This window comes from Aquarana catesbeiana, linkage group LG05 (assembly GCF_042186555.1).
Source record: "Aquarana catesbeiana isolate 2022-GZ linkage group LG05, ASM4218655v1, whole genome shotgun sequence".
NCBI lineage: Eukaryota > Metazoa > Chordata > Amphibia > Anura > Ranidae > Aquarana > Aquarana catesbeiana.
Window position 1 is genome coordinate 259,699,078 of NC_133328.1, and position 19,556 is coordinate 259,718,633.

At 43.6% G+C, this 19,556-nt stretch overlaps 1 protein-coding gene across 1 annotated transcript in view; it reads right to left on the reverse strand.

The window, feature by feature from the left end:
• Positions 1-1,530: 1,530 nt before the first annotated feature.
• CCT5 (chaperonin containing TCP1 subunit 5) overlaps positions 1,531-19,556 on the reverse strand; it is a gene marked incomplete in the record, with an annotated part of 162,464 nt that continues 144,438 nt past the window's right edge. Inside the window, 3 exon segments of the mRNA XM_073630730.1 lie at positions 1,531-1,791; positions 3,763-3,943; positions 7,083-7,220. Of these exon segments, the coding sequence (XP_073486831.1) occupies positions 1,664-1,791; positions 3,763-3,943; positions 7,083-7,220 (447 nt within the window).

The following is a 19,556-nucleotide window of genomic DNA, read 5'->3' on the forward strand; positions in this document are numbered from 1 at the left end:
GGTAAATGCCAACACAACATGCCTGAGCCCAGCAATCAGCAGCACCACTGGGGGGGGGGAAGAGAATAAAAACAATCAAACTGTCCACCCCAGGGAGTACCCAGCTGCTCCACCGTGCCCAGACCGGTGGAGCACATACTTACCCCTCCTGCAGGGATTGCGGGTCACACTCCACAGACAGATCCACCTCCCGCCTAGACGGAGTGGCTGTCGGCCATGGCTACACTGACCCAGATGTCAGGTGCCTGGTCATGTGTCCCTGCGAGACGTTTATCTCGCTGGATGCCTCGGTCCAGAGCTCAGGTCTGCACGTGCTCGGTGGCCAGGCTGGGGAGACTACCAGGATCTATAATATCCAGCCTGTCACCCAGCCCAGCAGATGCATCACCAAAAAAGAAAATAAAACAAAAGCCAAAGAACCACAGGTCCCAAGCAGGGAGCTAGGTCCTTCCTTTTCCTAGACTAGGCAGAAGAAAACTGAGCTGCCTGTAGCAGAGTGGTGGGTTACTGCCAGTGAGGACCGCCCCTAGGCGGTGCGGTGCTTGTTTTTAAAATTTCTGCCTAGTCCTACTCCTGAAGGTGGCGATATAACCCTAAGGTCAAGAATGGAAGTGCTGTGTCTGTCAATGAACAAAAAAGAGAAATGCTAGGTGCTATCATTTGAGGTCAGTCGTCCCAGCAGGTTACTTGAGCTGTCACTCATGTAAAACTCTATGGAGCTTATTTACTAACACTGGAGAGCGCAAAATTTGTTGCAGCTCTGCAAAGGAATCAGCTTCCAGGTTATTTTGTCAAAGCAAAATTGAACAAGCTGAACTTAGAAGCCGATTGGCTACCATGCACAGCTGCACCAGATTTTGCACTCTCCATTTTTAGTAAATCAACCCCTATAGAACGCCTATGGAAGTTACTTCCATACTCCCTATGGAAGAGTCCCACAGCTACATAAATTTTATGAAGCGAGGTGAGCAGATTTAGAGATGCAGAGCTAGCAGGGTATTATCATGGCCTATTATGTGCAATAAGATAGGTGGTCATGCTAGCTAGGGAAGTGATAAAACTTATAAATTTAAATTAACGCATTTTAATAAATTGGTGACCAGATCTATAAAGGCTAAAGTGCACGTTTTGCCTGCGAGGTAAAATAATGAGATCTGCTACAGAAGTTTACAGTGTACATTTGCATGTATTACTGCATTTAGGCAAATGCAGCATCCGAAGCAATAGCTTTCGAGCCAAACCAATAAGTATGTACATTGTCGTGAAAAAATGTTGGGTCAAAAAAACAAAACAAAAAACGTACCTAAAGCAGCATAGGTACCAGAGAGCAGGCACCATCACTATTCAGACAGGTGCATAATAGAGCTTTCAGAGCAGGTGTAGGATGGGAGTTCCGCTAGTTGATGCCAGTAGTGTTTATGAAATTGAAAGCGTAATCTGAAATGAACATTTTAAACAGTAATTGCTGGTGGTAGCAAAAACACAAAGCACATTGATGCTAAAAGTACACAATGCCCCAAAGCACTGCTATTAAGTTGACAAATTAAGTCATTTTATTTCTTAATAGGGGGAAGACACACAGTATAAGAAATCAAATCTGTATCACACAATGACTCCGCTAAGTGGACTGGACTTCTACACAAAAAGCTACTTCGGCAGCTTTTCACTCCTCTGTTTCACCAGGACGTCTTATGTCATCAATCTTCAAAATCATTTTCACAACTTGCGTAGCCAACGAAATCTGCTGTTTTTTTCCAATTAGTGTTTCTATGACATGCTGCTGCTTCATATCTAAATAACACAGAAATATACATTTATAGAACTTTAAACATATGCATACATGTACATACTAAAAAGTATTGTCACCATAGAAATTTTTAATATCAAAAAAGCAAGATTTGCACAGAAACTCTCACTATAAGGTGTGCGGCCTGATGCAGAGATAGTAAGACATGCTGAACTACAGCTCAGAAGGCTGTGTCACAGTCTCAAAACAAGAGACTCTTTCCTGCTAGAAGAGTCTAGTCACTATTACATCAAGCTTTTATTTTAAGATTACTTATTATGCACCTAATTTGGGAAACCTCTGCAAGTTTTGGTTCTGACAGCAACGAGTGCCAAGTTCAGGTAGTTCTAATTTGTGTCACTTCTACATTTTGGCACGCCGCCTGTGCCAAATTCGAAATAAAATACTGACAATTTGTATCTTACCAAAGTGGAGCTAAGACAAAACTGCTTTTAAAATAAAACAAAAAAGGAATGCACTCTAAACAAATATTACATTACTCTTAAGTATTTTTTTGGAAGTAAACACATTATTAGGCATAGTTTTGGGGGTATGCTCACAGGCTCTTGAATGTGCAAAGGCTGGCTTTAAAACCCCATATTAAAGCCATCGTTGTATATTCAAAGTAAACAGCATTATATTATTGGTGCAATGATTGTTTTGGTTTCCAGTATGTATGGCTGTAGGTTCAAGACCGCTAAGGCTCGGTTCACACTGGGGCGACTTGTCAGGCGACCTAGTCGCCTGACAAGTCGCCTCCCGTTCTGTGCTATGGAACCGTTCTAATCGGAGCGACGCAAGTCGCTCCGACTTAGAAAAAGGTTCCTGTATTACTTTGGGGGCGACTTGGGGCGACTTGCATAGACTTCTATGCAGAAGTCGTCTCGCAAGTCGCCCCGGCAGTCGTTTGCAGGTCGCCTCGCTGAGGCGACCTGCAAGTCGTGCCGCCCATGTGTGAACCGAGCCTTAACCTTTTATTTGCAAAAAAGTATTCTTGTTTAAAACTAACTTGTAAATAATTGCAACCATGTTCAATCTCCAGAAGAACCCCCCCCCCCCCAAAAAAAAACACAACCAATGGAATCCAGTACAATAGCCACTTTTAACTTCTATGAATATGTCCCATAAGTTGTTTAACCACTTGCCGCCCACCCACCGTCACACGGCTGGACAGCTAGGTATGCAATTAGGGCACTGATCATAACTGATAAACAATCAGTGCCCACAATTGCCAGCAGTGCCGCCCATCTGTGCCCACCAGGGCCGCCCATCGGTGCCACTTTTCATCAGGGTCATTTGGTTTCTGTTGCTAAAAAAATCAAAATATCAAATTTCTGCATAAAAATTTATGCCAAAATGTATTCTGCTATGTCTGGTAAAAAGCGAGTTAGAGAGTCTACAAACTATGGTATATATACACACTGGAATTTACACAGCTATGGACATTTAAGATCCCTCAGATCTCATATTTACACTAACATGCAAAAAAAAAAAAAAAGTCATTTAAAATGACAAAAAAAAAAAAAAAATGCCTTTAAAGACATATGGGCGGAGCTGACGTAATGACATCGCTTCCGCCATCCTATAGTATAGAGACGGGTGGGGCCATCTTAGCCTCACTCGTCTCCATACCGAAGAACTGACAGGTCCCGATCGCCTCCGCCGCTACCAACGGCTCCGGTAAGCGGCGGAGGGCGCGGGAGAGCGGCGGGTGGCACCTCTCCCGCCGCCGATAACGGTGATCTCACGGTGAATCTGCCGCAGAGACCACCATTATCGGAAACACGACCGGCTCCTGTAAAGATGGATACCTCGGTTGTGGCAGCAGCTGCCGCCGTTACCGAGATATCCCTCTTCAAAGTGCCGACGTATATGTACAGGAGCCGGTCGGTAAGTGGTTAAATCATAATACACAGCGATTAAGAAATACAACTGGAAATGAAAATGAAAGTTAGTAATAAGAGGAAACAACTTACCATTAGTGCCCTTATGCAGACAATCAATCCCAAGTGAAGATTTTTTTTCTTTTAACTGTTTAGCTCGTATTTCAGTCATGGTTTGTATAGGACTCAAACCACTGTTCTCAGCAAGTGACATTGGAATGGTTTCAAGAGCATCAGCAAAAGCACGCATTGCATACTGTTCCAAGGATGGACACTAAACAGGAGGGAGTGGGGGAAATTATTAATACCTTCATTACACAGAATATAGGTCTATTACTACAGTAAAGTAAATGCATTAGCAAAGGCATTGCATATTGTTCCAAGTGTGGACACTTAACGGGGGGGGGGGGGGGGGGGGGGGATTATGAATACCTGGTTAGTGAGAATTAAAAGTATGCGAGAAAAAAAATGATCAGATTCAAGGTAAAGGCAATATATAATTGTTTCATATATTCTTTTCTTTATTATGGGACTGAAAAATAATGTGATTTTTTTGCTACCATAAAATCTCTTTCCAAGTTCATTGACAGACACCGCTCTTCTATACTTGCCCATTGGGTTTATATATTATATTCATTTCAATGGGCAGGGGCGGTGTAGGAGTCCTGTATACACTGCTCCCGCATCGCCCCAAAGATGCGTGCAGGACTTTTCTTCCCGTCCTACAAGTGCATCGCCCCAGTGGCGCTCAGGCTTTCACACTGGGGTGGCTTGAAAGGCGCTTTACAGGGGCTGTTTTAAGCACTAAAACGCCTGAAAAGCTCCCCAGTGTGAAAGGGGTCTAAAGCGCCTCGCATAGTTATGAGTGCTTTCACATGAGGCCCGAGTGCTTTCATGCTGGGGAGGCATGAGGGCCGCTTTAGACCCCTTTCACACTGGGTAGCTTTTCAGGCATTTTAGCGCTAAAAATATCACCTGTAAAGAGCCTCTCAAGCCACCCCAGTGTGAAAGCCCGAGTGCTTTCACACTGGGGCGGTGCGCTTGCAGGACGGGGGGGTGGGGGTGGGGGGTGGAAAAAGAAGTCTCACAAGCGGCATCTTTGGGGCGGTCTGTGAGCGCTCCTACACCGCCCCTGCCCATTGAAATGAATAGGCAGTGCTTCAGAAGTTCCACAAAACGGGCGCTTTAAACCCTTTCTTCGTCCGCTAGCAGGGTTAAAAGTGCCCAGCTAGCGGCCAAAAAGCATTGCTAAAACTAGCGGTGCTTTACCGCCAACGGACCCCCGCCTCAGTGTGAAAGTAACCGAAGGCTGCTTTCCCACTGCAGCCACCTAAGCATTAGTGGTAAAGCACCGCTAGTTTTAGCGGCACTTTACCGATGTTATAGCCGTGCTTTGGCGCCATTCGGGCGGTAGGGGTTAAAAGCACCCATGTTGCAGCACTTCTGAATGGTTTTCAGGCCCGCTAGTGGCTGAAAAGCGCCGCTAAAACCCCTTTCACACTGGGGCGCGTTTACCACGGCGCTTTTCGGCAGCTAGCGGGCACTTTTAACCCCCGCCAGCGGGCAAAGGGATAATATTGCCCGTGAAGCGCTTTGACAGCGGTGCCTATTAATTTCAATGGCAGGGGCGGTGGAGGAGCAGTGTGTTCGTCACTCCTGCACCGCCTGAAAGATGCTGCTTGCAGGACTTTTTCCAACGTCCTGCAAGCGCACCACTCCAGTGTGAAAGCACACTTTACATGCGCCTTTTTAGCCCAAAAGCACCTCAAAAACACCCCAGGGTGAAAGGGGTCAATGCTTTTCGGCCACTAGCGAGGCTTCTAAGCCCTGCTAGCAGCCGAAGGAAGGGTTAATACTTAATAGCGCTGCCAATTCATGTCAATGGGCAGGGCGGTGGGTGCGGGAGCGTTGTATACACTGCTCCTGTACCGCCCAAAAGATACGGCTTGCAGGACTTTTTTTCTCGTCCTGCAAGCGCAGCGTATGTATGTGTATGCGGTGTATACACCGCCCAGCCTATTGAGATAAATGGGCAGCGCTGCAACACGGTCGCTATTAACCTTTTCCTCGGCTGCTAGCTGGGGTTAAAAGTGCCCTGCTAGCGGCCAAAAGCGCTGCTATAATAATTTCACACTTAGATGCTTTACAGGCATTTTAGCGCTAAAAATAGCATCTGGAAAGGGCCTCTGCCGCTCCTGTGTGAAAGCATGGGTGCTTTCTCACTTGGGCGGTGCACGCTTGCAGCACGCTAGAAAAAGTCCTGCAAGCAGCATCTTTGGGGCGGTGGAGGAGCGGTGCATACAGCGACGGTATACACCACTCCTCCACCGCCCCTGCCCATTGAAATGAATGGGCAGCGCTGCCGAAGCGCCTGCAAAGCGCAGAGGTGCCACAGGGGTGGTATTAACACCTTCTTCGGGGGCTAGCGGGGTTAAAAGCGCCCCGCTAGCAGCCGAAAAGCGACAGTGAAACGTCGCTAAAACTAGCGGCGCTTTACTGCCAACGCCCCCCTACATGTGAAAGTAGCCTAACACTAGCGGCGCTTCACAGCAAGTTAGTACCCATTAATACTCCCCTTGCACATTTGTGTTCCCATCACAGCCACCCTCTGCACATTTGTGTCCCCATCAGAACTCCTGCCACATGCTTCATGTCATGCCACATGTTCCCTCAGAGCCGCCCCCCCCCCCCCCCCCCCATTAAAACCCATCCTGCCCATGTCCCCATCAGAGCCCCCGCCAGTCGTCCCCCCCCCCCCAAATTTGTGTCCCCAGAGCCCCCCTGCACACTTGTGTCCCCTATCAGCACCCCAAAAAGCTGTGTCCCCATCAAAGCCCCACCCCTAACACAATTTGTCCCCACCAGAGACCCCCTCCCCCATCACCGCCTTCTATTTCCCCCATAGATCAGTGTTAATTTCTGCTCTGCTGCTTCCCTAAAGGGCTGGCATTAGAGCAGACCTACTGTACTTCCTGGGTCCCGCTCCACTTTTTCACTGTAATTTCAGATAGTGTGCCTGTGTAAAAGGACACTGGATTTAACTGCAGGGTGGGAGCTGGGAGATGCAGAAGGTCTGCACTGAAATAATTAAGACTTTGTTGGCTTACTCGGGCTGCACACCCCCCTCAACGCCTGTCAGAATGCAGAGCAAGCCCCGCAACTCAAGCAGAGGCAGAGTCCGTCCCTGCAGTGGGTCCGATGACTATAGCTGCAGGCCAAACATAATGTCCTAGCGGGCCAGATGTGTGTCGTACTTTGGAGACCCCTGGTTTAAAATATTGATCAGATGGGGTCAACTGGAAAGGCAATTATGACCGTTGGCTCTCTTTAGCCAAATCATAGTACTTTGTCATGTATTAAATCTTCAATTTTGTAAAGCAAAAAATTATTCTAAAAACAAACCAGAGTCGTACCTTATTAGCAGCTTGGCTCACTGCTAATGCACAGGATATCTCTGCTGCCCCACCACCATAAACAATGCGATTGTCTCTTACTAAATTACGGATGACACACAAAGCATCATGGAGGGAGCGCTTAGCTTCTTCAATGATCTGTAAATAAAGAAACAGAGCCATAAACACATTTGTCAAGAGCAATTTGAAATTTACTGCCAACAATGAAAAAAAAATAATCACAGAATAAAAAAAAAAAAAAAAAAAAAAACACAATACAACCCTACAAATAGGGAAGTATTAGGAAAGCTTGGTGCAAAAACAAAAAATTGTATCCAAAACAGACAATAGAGGGACATGGATACAAAAAAGGATTCCACATAAATTGCCCAAATGGAGTGTTCCAGGTGAAATACAGGACTCTGAAAACATGTGGTGTGGCTGTTTCAAGATGCACAATAAGGAGGCACTTGAAGAAAGATGGGTTGCATGGTCGAGTCGTCAGAAGAAAGCCATTACTAGGGAAATGCCACAAAGTATCCCGCTTACAAAAAGACGAGCCTCAAACCTCCTGGCACAAAGTCATTTGGAGTGATGAGACAGAAATTAAGCTTTTTGGCCACAACCATAAACGCTACATTTGGAGAGGAGTCAAGGCCTAGGATGAACTGTACGGAGGTGGATCGCTGATGTTCTGGGGATGTGTGAGCTACCAAAAGCACAGGAAATTTGGTCGAAATTGTTGGAAAGATGGATGCAGCATATTATCAAAAAATACTGGAGGAACATTTGCATTCATCAGCCAGGAAGCTGCGCATGGGACGTACTTGGACATTCCAACATGTCAATGATCCAAAACACAAGGCCAAGTCGACCTGTCAATGGCTACAGCAGAATAAAGTGAAGGTTCTGGAGTGAGCCACTCTGGGGAGATCACAAATGTGCAGTTAATGCAAGACAGCCCAAGAATTTACAGGAACTGGACACATTTTGCCAAGAGGAATGGGCAGCCTTACCATCTGAGAATATAAAGAACCTCATCCACATATACCACAAAAGACTTCAAGCTGTCATTGATGTTATAGGGGGGCAATACACAGCATTAAGAACTGGGGTATATAAACTTTTGATCAGGGTCATTTGGGTAGTTTGTTACCATTATGGTTTAAAAAGAGTTAACTGTGTTGATTGATAAATGGCTTCAGCCAAACACTGAGTGAAAGAAAAAAAAAAAGCTTGTTATCATTCGTGTTCTCTGAAAAATGGCCAAGAAATCTAATTCTGCCAGGGTATGTAAACATACATACATACATACACACACATACATATACATACATATACACACACTTACATGCGGTATGATTTAAAATGTGAGTGCATTACCTAATTTCCATTAATTTATAGTATTTTACACCTACTATACCTAGACAGTGGTGCCATCCCTAATCTTTTTCCCCTTTTTATTTTACAAGGGGGAAAAAAAATACAAAAAAAAAAAAATGGAATTTGCTACCAAGAATAGTACTCCACAAGTTTCTAATGTCTCGCTCTGTGCCTACTTAGACTATGTTGCAAAATCTTTTTTTTCCCCACTGCAATAGAGATTTTTTTCTACTAACCGTAAAATCCCTTTCGCTGAGTTCATTGAAGGACACAGCACTTCCAATCTTGACCTTAGGGTTATATCACTACCTTCAGGACTAGGCAGAAGTTAAAAAAAAACCCCCAAAAAAAAAAAACCACAAGCACCGCACCTCACTGCCAGTAACCCCCCCACTCTGCTACAGGCAGCTTAGTTCGTTATAAAAGCAGTACAAAACACAAACAGGAGGGGTGGGTGCAGTGTCTGTTAATGAACTCAGAGAAAGGGATTTTACAGTGAGTAGAAAAAAAAAATCCCATTTTCTCCTTCGTTCATTGACGGACACAGCACTTCTAGTCTTGACCTTAGGACGTCCCAAAGCAGTGCCACAACAAGGGGTGGGAACACAGGAAAAAAATGACCAAAAAATAAACTCCACCCAAAACCCATCCCCCCCCCCCGTAAGAGGAGCCAAAACCTCAGACGGCCGCCTGCAAAACTTTGCGGCCGAAACATGCATTCGAAGATGCCAACATCCACCTTGTAAAACTTGGTGAAAGTGTGTACTGACGACCAGGTAGCCGCCTTACACACTTGAGAAACGGATGTTTGGTAGTGAAAAGCTACCTGGGGTTGCAGAGAAGTGTTTGCAGAGTGGGGATATGTCCGCCAGTGAAGGGCCCCTGTGGAATGCAGACAATAGTCTGGGGGGATGTGTTCACTCTACAAAGACATTATCAGTTATGGGGGGGGGGGGGGATGTACGCTCATGTCTGAGCAGCACATGGAGGGGCTGTGGCGTGTCCCTGCAGATAATCTCCCATCGACAGGAGCGGTAGAATAATCCGGGTATGCGTTCTCTGAACAATGCCGAATAAGGATTCACACCAAAGGTAAACGGGAGTCTGAGTGCGTTTTGGTCGGGGACAGCGTTCATGATTTCGGCTAGCCATGTGGTTTTATTTGTCTAGCTGAAGAGCATGGCTTACAAGGACAGGGGGCGGAAAACCACACACACACTGCCCCTGCACAGACACGCCCATACACTCCTAGTCATTGTTCATTGGTTGAGATTTGTATAACTCCTGTTTGCATTTGCTTGATTGACTGATTGTGAAGCCATCAAGCTCTATTGTTAAGTACTAAAAATAAACAAACACAGGCTTTTGAGGCAAGTCTGCCTGTGGAGCTAAGGATGTGAGGACAGTGGTTATGTCTGGTTTACTAGGGAAACATGGGTGTACCAAGATGCATTATATCAAAAGGCTGGAAAGGATGATTAGCGTAGGAGACATGGATTACGAGTAGCATATAGAGAAATCTCCACATCAAAGACCAAGGTGAAGACACTGGAAATCCGTGCTGAAGATGCAGAAAATCGTAATCAACGCAATAATCTATGGATTATAGGCCTTCCTGATGGGATCCCCTGATGAAGTCACGTGATTGGTGACGTCACGCGTAGGGACGGAATGGGCACTTCATATTGACTGAGGCTAACAAGCTTGCCGCTCGTGGGAGATAAACACCGGTCTGATACTTCTCAATGTGAGTACCTGTATCTGTTTGCAATAAAAATCTATCTTTTAACCTACTGCATTATGCGGTACCCCCTTGTCCTTTATTATTGGTACACCCTAATTTGAGGCACGGAGGCGGAGATAAGACCCGCGCTGGTCCAGGACCATTATTAAAAAGACCACAGCCACCTACAATAGTTTGCGGTTTACCGAGCACCACCAGGCGTGGAAGCAGGGACAGAACCTGCGCAGCCCAGGACCCCAAGTAAAGACCACAACCACCTGCTAGTTGATCTTTGCGGTTGACCTAGCACCGCTAGGTAAGGGGCCACTGCTTACTTGAGTGTGTTATTACACGAAGAGGACATAGATTTTTACTACTCCTCTGGCACCTCACTTTTATTGTTAAAGTTTTGAGCACATTGAACCCTTTTAACTGCACTTCAAAGGATATTATCACTTCTGCACTGTGGACATTATCACTGTCATATTTATTTATTGTGCTTTTTCACTTTTATACACAGGTGTATGTTATGCCATTTGGAATTTTATTATAGTATACAGTTGATCACTTATTGTTGGTACACTGTGCGAGTTTATAGAGTATCATAAGGTCACTTAGCACCATGCACTTTTCATGCGTTTTTGCACGCCTTAATTGATATATAGGTTGCACATCTGAATGCGCTTATTACTAGATTGTTTTATTGTTATTGTTTCAGCTTATGTTTGAATATTTAAGTTTGATTGGCGTATACTCATTATTTATATGCACAGGATCTGTCTATTGCAACATTTGCTTTACTTTGCACTTATGGATATGGGAATAGCGGTATGATATAGGATTGACACTTTTGATAGCAGCATTCCCTTAAGCAGTTGGACTACCTTCTATAGGAATCCCTTACACAGATTATTCTTTATAGTATCTCTGGTTAGCGCAGCACCCCCTCCTTTTGTCTTATTCTTTTGATTTGGGTTCTGTTTGTCCCTAATTTTGGTGCATGCAGCTGTCCATACATTGTGTTTTCACGTTTTCTCCATTACGGTAGCGCAGGAATAATTCACATCACACAATCATATAAACATCTGCATGACCTGGTAATCTCACAGTAGTTCCCTGCCGGATGAACTGTATAGATGAAACGGTGCTGTCTCTCTTTCTCCCATCCCCAGTAGATTCCTTGCAGTGCTAAGTTCTAAGGTCGTACAATTGCTGATGTTGTTCTACCCCCTACGATTCTATTATGAACCAGGCGTAGTGGAGCCAGTCCAGGGGTGTCCAGCCAGGGATTCCAAATAAATAGTCTCAAATTTTTTTGGGCTACCTTGGTGTTTGTATGCAAGTTGTTTGTATGATAAGAGAGTCATTAACGGATGTAATCCATTCTGTTTGTGTGGGGGCTGTCGTAGATAGCCATTTTCTAGCTATAAGTTTCCTAGCCAGGAATAGTACTCTAAGAATGGCGATGTGTGTGAGGTGTGTATTGTTCTTAATCTAACCAGCCCAGTAGACAAAGTTTAGGGTCTGTTGTGAGTTTGAGATTCCAAATGCTATTGATAGTGTTAATCACTGCTGCCCAATACCTTTGCAGTTTCGGGCATTTCTATAGCATATGGATAAGTGTACCATTATCAACAAGGCATCGGGGACATAGTGGATCATCTCTTCTGTGCAATTTCTCAGGTGTACGGTAGGTGCGATGAATAATGAATAATTGGGTAAGTTTTTGAGAGGCGGATAATGATACTTTAAGTACATTGTCTAATATGGTATTCCATTACTCATCTGAGATACACCCTATGTCAACTCCCCATCCAGTTCTATGGTTCAAAGTCATTGCTTTAGAAACATGACAGAGAAGAGAACTGTATATAGAGGAAATTTGTCCCTTATGGGATGATGACAAAATTAGTTGTGCAAGCAGCGTGGGTCTGGATAGTTCCCAAGTGGAGGTGGTAGCCTGTGCCACTCTAGCGTGTCTAAGCTGCAGGTACTGGAAGAATGAGGTATTTGGTAAGTTAACTTCTGCATGAAGTGATTGGAAGTCTCGGAGTATGCCCCCACAATATAAATTGTCGGATATATTTTATTACTCCACTCCTTGACCAAATGGAGAAGTTTTGTAGTTTATTCAGTTCTGGTTAGTTTTGGTTGTTCCAAATATGTGACCAATTTGTGTAACTAGTGTATTGCAGGTGTTTGATTTTGTTCCATATTTTATCTATGAGCAGTAGTGTGGGGTATTGAATCAGTGCTCCCAGTTCACCTGCTTCTATGCACTTCACAAGTCCATCACCTGATATCTGGGGGCACACGATGAGGGCTCAGGGCAAAGCCAGCCCTTTAAATGTTGCAGCTGAGCCGCCATAAAGTAAAAAAATGGATTTGGTACTGCCAGTCCCCGAGTCCTTTGCCTCCTGTAAGGTTTCTATTTTAATTCTTGGAACCGGTTTCCTCAATATCAATGTATGATAGATGGTGTTAAACCTCTTAAATACATGGATAGGGATCCAGATAGGGGCATTGTGGAGTGCATATAATATTTCTGGGTTCCAGATCAACTTTATTAAGTTGCATCTACCGACTACGGAGAGTGGCAGCCTAATACAACTGGTGTTTTTTTCCTGAAATTGTTGAATCAGTGGATCAATATTAAGCTTAACCACTTCCCGACCGCCGCACGACTATATACGTCCTAAGTTTGAACGGGGATATCGTTGTTATGGCAGCAGCTAACTGCCATAACCCCGGTATCCCCGTTTTCGTGCGGCGGCCGGCTTTCAGATAAGTGGTCCCTGCGGCGGATTCGCCGCGAGATCACTTTTATCGGTGGCGGGAGAGGGGCCCCCACCCCTCCCGCCGCGATCCGGTGCCCTCCGCCGCTTACCGGAGCCGTCGGTAGCGGCGGAGGCAATCGCGTCCTCTGCCGTTGTGTGTCAGGAGACGAGTGAGGCCAAGATGGCGCTCACTCGTCTCCAAGATACTGCTGGGCGGAAGCGACGTCAAAATGTCACTTCCGTCCACGCCTCTTAAAGGCATATTTTTTCAGATGTAATTTTTCTAAATGACTTTTTTTTTTTATTGCATTTTAGTGTAAATATGAGATCTGAGGTCTTTTTGACCCCAGATCTCATATTTAAGAGGTCCTGCCATGCTTTTTTCTATTACAAGGGATGTTTACATTCCTTGTAATAGGAATAAAAGTGACACAATTTTTTTTTTTTTTTTAAACAGTGTAAAAATAAATAAAATATTTTAAAATAAATAATAAAAAAAAAAATTTTTAAAACCCCCCGTCCCGACGAGCTCGCGCGCAGAAGCGAACGCATACGCGAGTAGCACCCGCATATGAAAACGGTGGTCAAACCACACGTGAGGTATCACAGCCACCGGTAGAGCGAGAGCAATAATTCTAGCCCTGGACCTCCTCTGTAGCGCAAAATATGCAACCTGTAGAATTTTTTAAACGTCGCCTATGGAGATTTTTGAGGGTAAAAGTTTGACGCCATTCCACGAGCGGGCGCAATTTTCAAGCATGACATGTTGGGTATCAATTTACTTGGCGTAACATTATATTTCACAATATTAAAAAAAATTGGGATAACTTTACTGTTGTTTTATTTTTTTTATTCAAAAAAGTGAATTTTTTCCAAAAAAAAGTATTGCAATGACCGCCATTGTATTCTCTAGGGTGTTAGAAGAAAAACCATATATAATGTTTGGGGGTTCTAAGTAATTTTCTAGCAGAAAAACCTGTTTTAAACATGTAAACACCTAAAATCCAAAACGAGGCTGGTCCTTAAGTGGTTAATATATTGGTCTAGATTAGGGTGTATAATTAAACCTAGATATTTGAACTTATCCAGTATTTTGATCGGTTCAGCAATCTGAGGTAGGGGCCCCGCCAGTGGGTCTAAGGGTATTGTGGATTTGTCCCAGTTTATTTTGAACCCGGAGGAGGTTCCAAATGTGTGCATCAATTCCATAATTTTTACCGGGGAAGTAGAAGTGTCACCCAGAAACAGAAGTGCATTGTTGGCATAGAGTGCCAATTTGTCTTCCAGTTCACCCCGTTTAAATCCTATTATTTCTGGTTTCTCCCTTATGGCAGCTGCCAGAGGCTCTATGGCTAGGGCGAAAAGTAATGGAGAGAGTGGCAGCCTTGTCTAGTTCCCCTGTGTAAGTCAAAAGGAAGGTGACAAAGTGTTATCTATCCTAATGCAAGCTTTTGGGGCCTTGTACAATAATTTAATCCAAGAAATTATATTATCTCCTAGGTTAAGCTTTTCTAGTATTCTCCATAAGTATTCCCATTCAACGTTATCAAACGCCTTAGCGGCATCTAGCGAGAGGATAGCTCTTTGTCCCTGATTATCAGTGGGTATTTGCATATTGAGAGTAGGGATGCACCGAAATTTTGGCCACCGAAACATATCGGCCTAAAATGGCCCTTTTGGCAAAAAGCCGAAAGAGAATTCTTGCCGATACTGGCGCCGAAAATCACGCATGCACAGTAGAGGAGGCAGAACCAGCAGGTGATGTCAATCGTTGTGTGGGCGGCGTGCACGTTCCTCGCGGTTAAGACGCCACAACGCCGCACTCGTAAGCACGTTCCCTGCTGAGACGCTGGCACCTTCCCCGCGGATGCTCCTCGTGCTTGCGAGAGGCAGTACTGGGAAGCGAGAGACGGCTTCATAGAGGGCTGCACATTGCATACTCAAGTACAAGAGTGGGCACTGTCACTCCTGGATGGCTACCATTACTATTCGCCGGTGAGCATTGCTGCTTTTGCCTTCTTAAACTGACAGAAACAAAACTAGTCATTTTATTTCTCGATTATTTTAGTATAGTACTAGTACTGAGTCTGACTATTTAAAATGACTGTGTCTGCACTGCAGTACATCTGATCTGACTTGTAGCAAAAAAAAATTATATAATTGAACTAATTGCGTACTGTCATGTTTAAAAAATTAATGCGCTTGCTGTCAAGTCAGTGTCGTATAACTTATAATACTATGGTGAGACAAAGTGACAAATTTTATTCAATGACAACAAAGCGCATGAAGTATACTATAGAATAGCTAAAAAAAAATTAAATAAAATAGCATGCAATTGCAATTTGCAATCCATTCCATTTCAAATCAAATTTATTCAGTTCAATTATATTTTTTTGGTACAAGTCGGATGTACTGCAGTGCAGACATAACTACCTTGCATGCACCATAAAAAAAAAAAAAAAAGGATTGGTTAGTTTTCATTTTATTTTTTAAAGCTGCCTCCTGGGGTTTAGTTTTTGATTTCGTCCTTTTTTACCCCCCCCCCTCAGATTTCACTTCCACTATAAATCATTCTATGATATTATTCTACGTTACCAGCAAAGGTGGACTATATCTGCAGTGTGGAAATATTTTAAAGTTTCTGATAAAGATCCCAAATTTGCAATCTGTATTCTTTGCTCAACAGAAATTTCAAGAGGGGGTACAGTGCCAAAGAATTTTTCAACAACAGGTTTGATACACCACCTGAAAACACGTCATCCAGTTCAGCATTCTGATTACAAGAAAACAGCGCCACTTTCAAAAAGTGCCTCAGGCTCAGGCTTAACACCATCTGTGGCCAGTGTTTGAAAAGGTTAAAAAATATGCAAGTGACAGTCCCAAAGTTCATGCCATTACAGCTAAAATTATGGAATTTATTGCATTAGACGACCAGCCATTCTCCGTTGTGGAGGACATTGGATTCCGTAGGCTCATGCAACATATTGACCCGCGTTACTCACTACAAAGCAGACGCTACTTTGCAGATACCAGTCTACATGAATTGTTTAGCAGTGTTAGAAAACACATTCAGGAGCTCATGACTACCGACGACATAGCAATCAGTTTTACTACCGACATTTGGAGTTCAGATGTCAGTCCAACGAGCATGCTCAGCCTGACAGCGCAGTGGATAGATGACAAATTTCAATAGCAAAACATCCTACTTAACGCACTTGAGTTTGTTGAATCACATACTGCAGCAGCAATATCTGATGCTTTAAAAACCATGCTTGACACTTGGCACATTGAGAAGTCTAAAGTGCATTTGATTGTCCGAGATAATGCGCGGAACATGGCAAATGCAATGGAGGACAGTGAACTTCAAAGCATATCGTGGCATGGCACATACGCTACAATTGACTGTGAATGAAGGATTGCTGAGTCAGCGCACCATATCGGATATCGTATCAAAAGGAAGAAAAATTGTGGGTCACTTTAAGCATTCTCCGCTTGCTTATTCCAGACTAAAAGCTTTGCAGATGCAGTTTGGAATGGCACCGAAACTACTGCAGCAAGATGTAGCCACTCGTTGGAACAGCACCTACTATATGCTACAAAGTGTTTTTGAACAAAAGCGTGTTTTAGTTGCATACATTGCAGATTACGAGCTGCCAGCAACACTGAGTGCACATCAGTGGACGTTAGTTGAAAATAGTTTGTCTCTTCTATCTCCATTTGAACAGTTAACAAAAGAAATAAGCTCAGCTAATGCTTCCATTGCTAAAGTTATCGCCTTGATTGCTGCACTGAAGCGTCTGCTTGAAAAAGAGGTAGAAACATACCATGGCGTAAAAAACGGCTAAAACCACTCTACTGGAGGCCGTAACCAACCCTCTGTACTGCATTGCAACAGTTCTAGATCTTCGATTTAAAGAGCATTACTTTAATGTGGAGAAAAAGCAGCGTGCATGGGAAATGATACTGGCACAAATGGAGGTGGTGGAAGCATCTAGTGAAGGAGTTTCGAGGTGTCGCACAGAGGAAAGTGAGAAACGGTCGCATACAAGTGAAGAGGAACACACTCCCTCCATATCTGATATGTTTGAAGAAATTTTACACGAATGCACCCCAATCCATAGCGGTGCCACAAAAAGTGCAGCTACCCAACAGCTGGACATTTATTTAGCTGAGCAGCCTATTGCCAGAAGCGACAATCCACTTGAGTACTGGCGCATCAACAAAGAACGTTTTTCCTTGCTTGCACAGATTACACGCAGATCTGCCCCAAGCACCAGTACAGAGAGTGAGAGACTATTCAGTCTAGCATCTCATATTCTTGATAAGAGAAACCTTCTCTCCTGTGAGAACAGCTTTTGTTCTTAAAGCGAAATCTGCCACTTTTACTGAAATAGATTTAAAAATTCGTATTATAGACCAAATCATTTACCATGTTGAACATAGTAACTGAATTGGTATTGGACTGTGCTATTGGACAATTGGAACATACAACATAGTATGACTCACTACCTGGTTTGTTCCAATTGTCTAGTTGTGCCATTTGTTGGTTGTTCATTGTAGTTCTTCTACAGTTTTCTGCACTTCAATTTAAGAGAAAACTCCAGCTTTTGAATTACTGTACCATAGTTTGTTGCTGTTGGGCTAAAGCTAAACTATGTCTCTCCCTAAGCTGTCAGCCTGCTGCATGTGCAAATGCAAAAACTGTATGTTCTGTATCTGTCTACATACTACAGTACTATACCGCACTGTGTTCCGGGTATGGGAGGTGACTTCCTTAAAACACAGACTGGTCTACATTGCTTGCGGTGATTGGCTGAGCACCGCTGCTGTAGACTAGTCTGTGTTCCAGGATGTCTCCGCCCATACCCGGGGCCGGAACACAGTGCGGTCTACTGTTTGACTATGTATGTAACCCGCAGCTACATAAATACACTTATCGCACATCCAGCCACTGAAACCTTATGGAGAGAGAACTGAATTACTAGTTCTGATGTAAGTCGGAAATTAATAAAATATAAAAAAGCCAGTCTTTGGCATTTTTATATTATTATATTAATATTAAATAATAATAATTATTATTATATATTTTATGCCCGTTTTATTTGGTATGGTGGTGCAATGTGCACTGACTGCAGTCTTTTTTTTTTATCTGTCTAATTTTATGTGGGTTACTTTTTATTAAAGTATTTTTGGACATTACTGGATTGTAGTATTCTTTTCTTCATAAAATTAATGATTAAGTTGAATATAAATATTATAACGAATACGAATGTAACAATTTTGTATATCCAACAATTTTTTTGGGTAATAGATAAAAAAAAAAAGCCTATCTCGGTTTCGGTGCTGTTTCGGTATCGGTTTTCGGGATCAAGGAAGATTTTCGGTATCAGCCACAAAAAACCCATTCGATGCATCCCTATTTGAGAGGTGCTGGAGATTGTTTGCCGTGGATCTGTTCGGTATTAAGCCGGACTGGTCTGGATGTACTAATTTAGACACCACCTTTGAGAGTCTCATGGCAATGACTTTAGTAAGGAGTTTTAAATCCGTATTTAGCAGCGAGATAGGTTTGTAGGACTCAGGTTTATCAGGTTTTAAAATAACTACCACTACTGCTTCATACATGGATCTCGGCAAGCAATCTGAGTTAAATGCCTCGGTTAGTGTATGGAGTAGTTCCGGCAGGAGTATTTCTCCAAATTTTTTATATAGTTCTATGGGTAGTCCATCACCTGGGGCCTTTGAGTTTGGGAAGGAGGCTAGTGCGAGTTGCAGCTCCTCAAGAGTAAGAGGGGCATTCAAGAGTTTCCTATCGGTTTCCTGAAGCTGGGGCAGAGTGATAGAGTCCAGGAATTGTGTTAATTCATCTGCAGGGTAAGACACCTTAGAGGAGTACAAGTCCTGATAGAAGGAGGAAAACTCCTTCAATATGGAGGTTGTATCAGTGACGATGATGCTGTAATACTATGTATCACTTGAGGTGGTTGTTGTGACCTGGCTATCATGGCCAGCATGTGGCCAGTTTTTTCTCCCTCTTCAAAATATGTTTGGGAGGTGAAAAATCTTTTATTGTCAGCTTGCTGTAGATGTATAGTGCGGTGGAGTTTGTGCATCTGTCCATTGCCGCTCATGTTCAAGCGTGGGAGATCGCAGAAATAATTCCTCCGCTTTCTCCACCGCCTGACTGGCATCCCTTGCCCACTTTCTGCTCCTAGTTTTAATTGTATTTCTTTTATGCACATACCCCTGACGAATGCTTTAAGGGTATCCTATACCACCCACGGCGCAGCCGATGATTTATTCTAGAAAATATTTGATATGGATCTGCATATTATCTGTGTCAGTGAAAAGCTGTCAGCTTCCAGTGTACAGGTAAATGTGTTTTATGAAAATTCAAGCTAAGCTGCACCGGAGAGTGGTTGGACAACCCCCTAGCCAGATATGTTACTATCGGGTCATATCGGTATGTTAGGTCATTGCCCAGTGCAAAATCTATAGGAGACAATGCAGAGTGCATTAGTGAGTGACAGGAGAATTGGGCCTCCAAGGAATATTTACATCTCCAGAGGTCTACCAGCCCAAGCTCACTCACAAACCTGGCTAAAGGAGTAC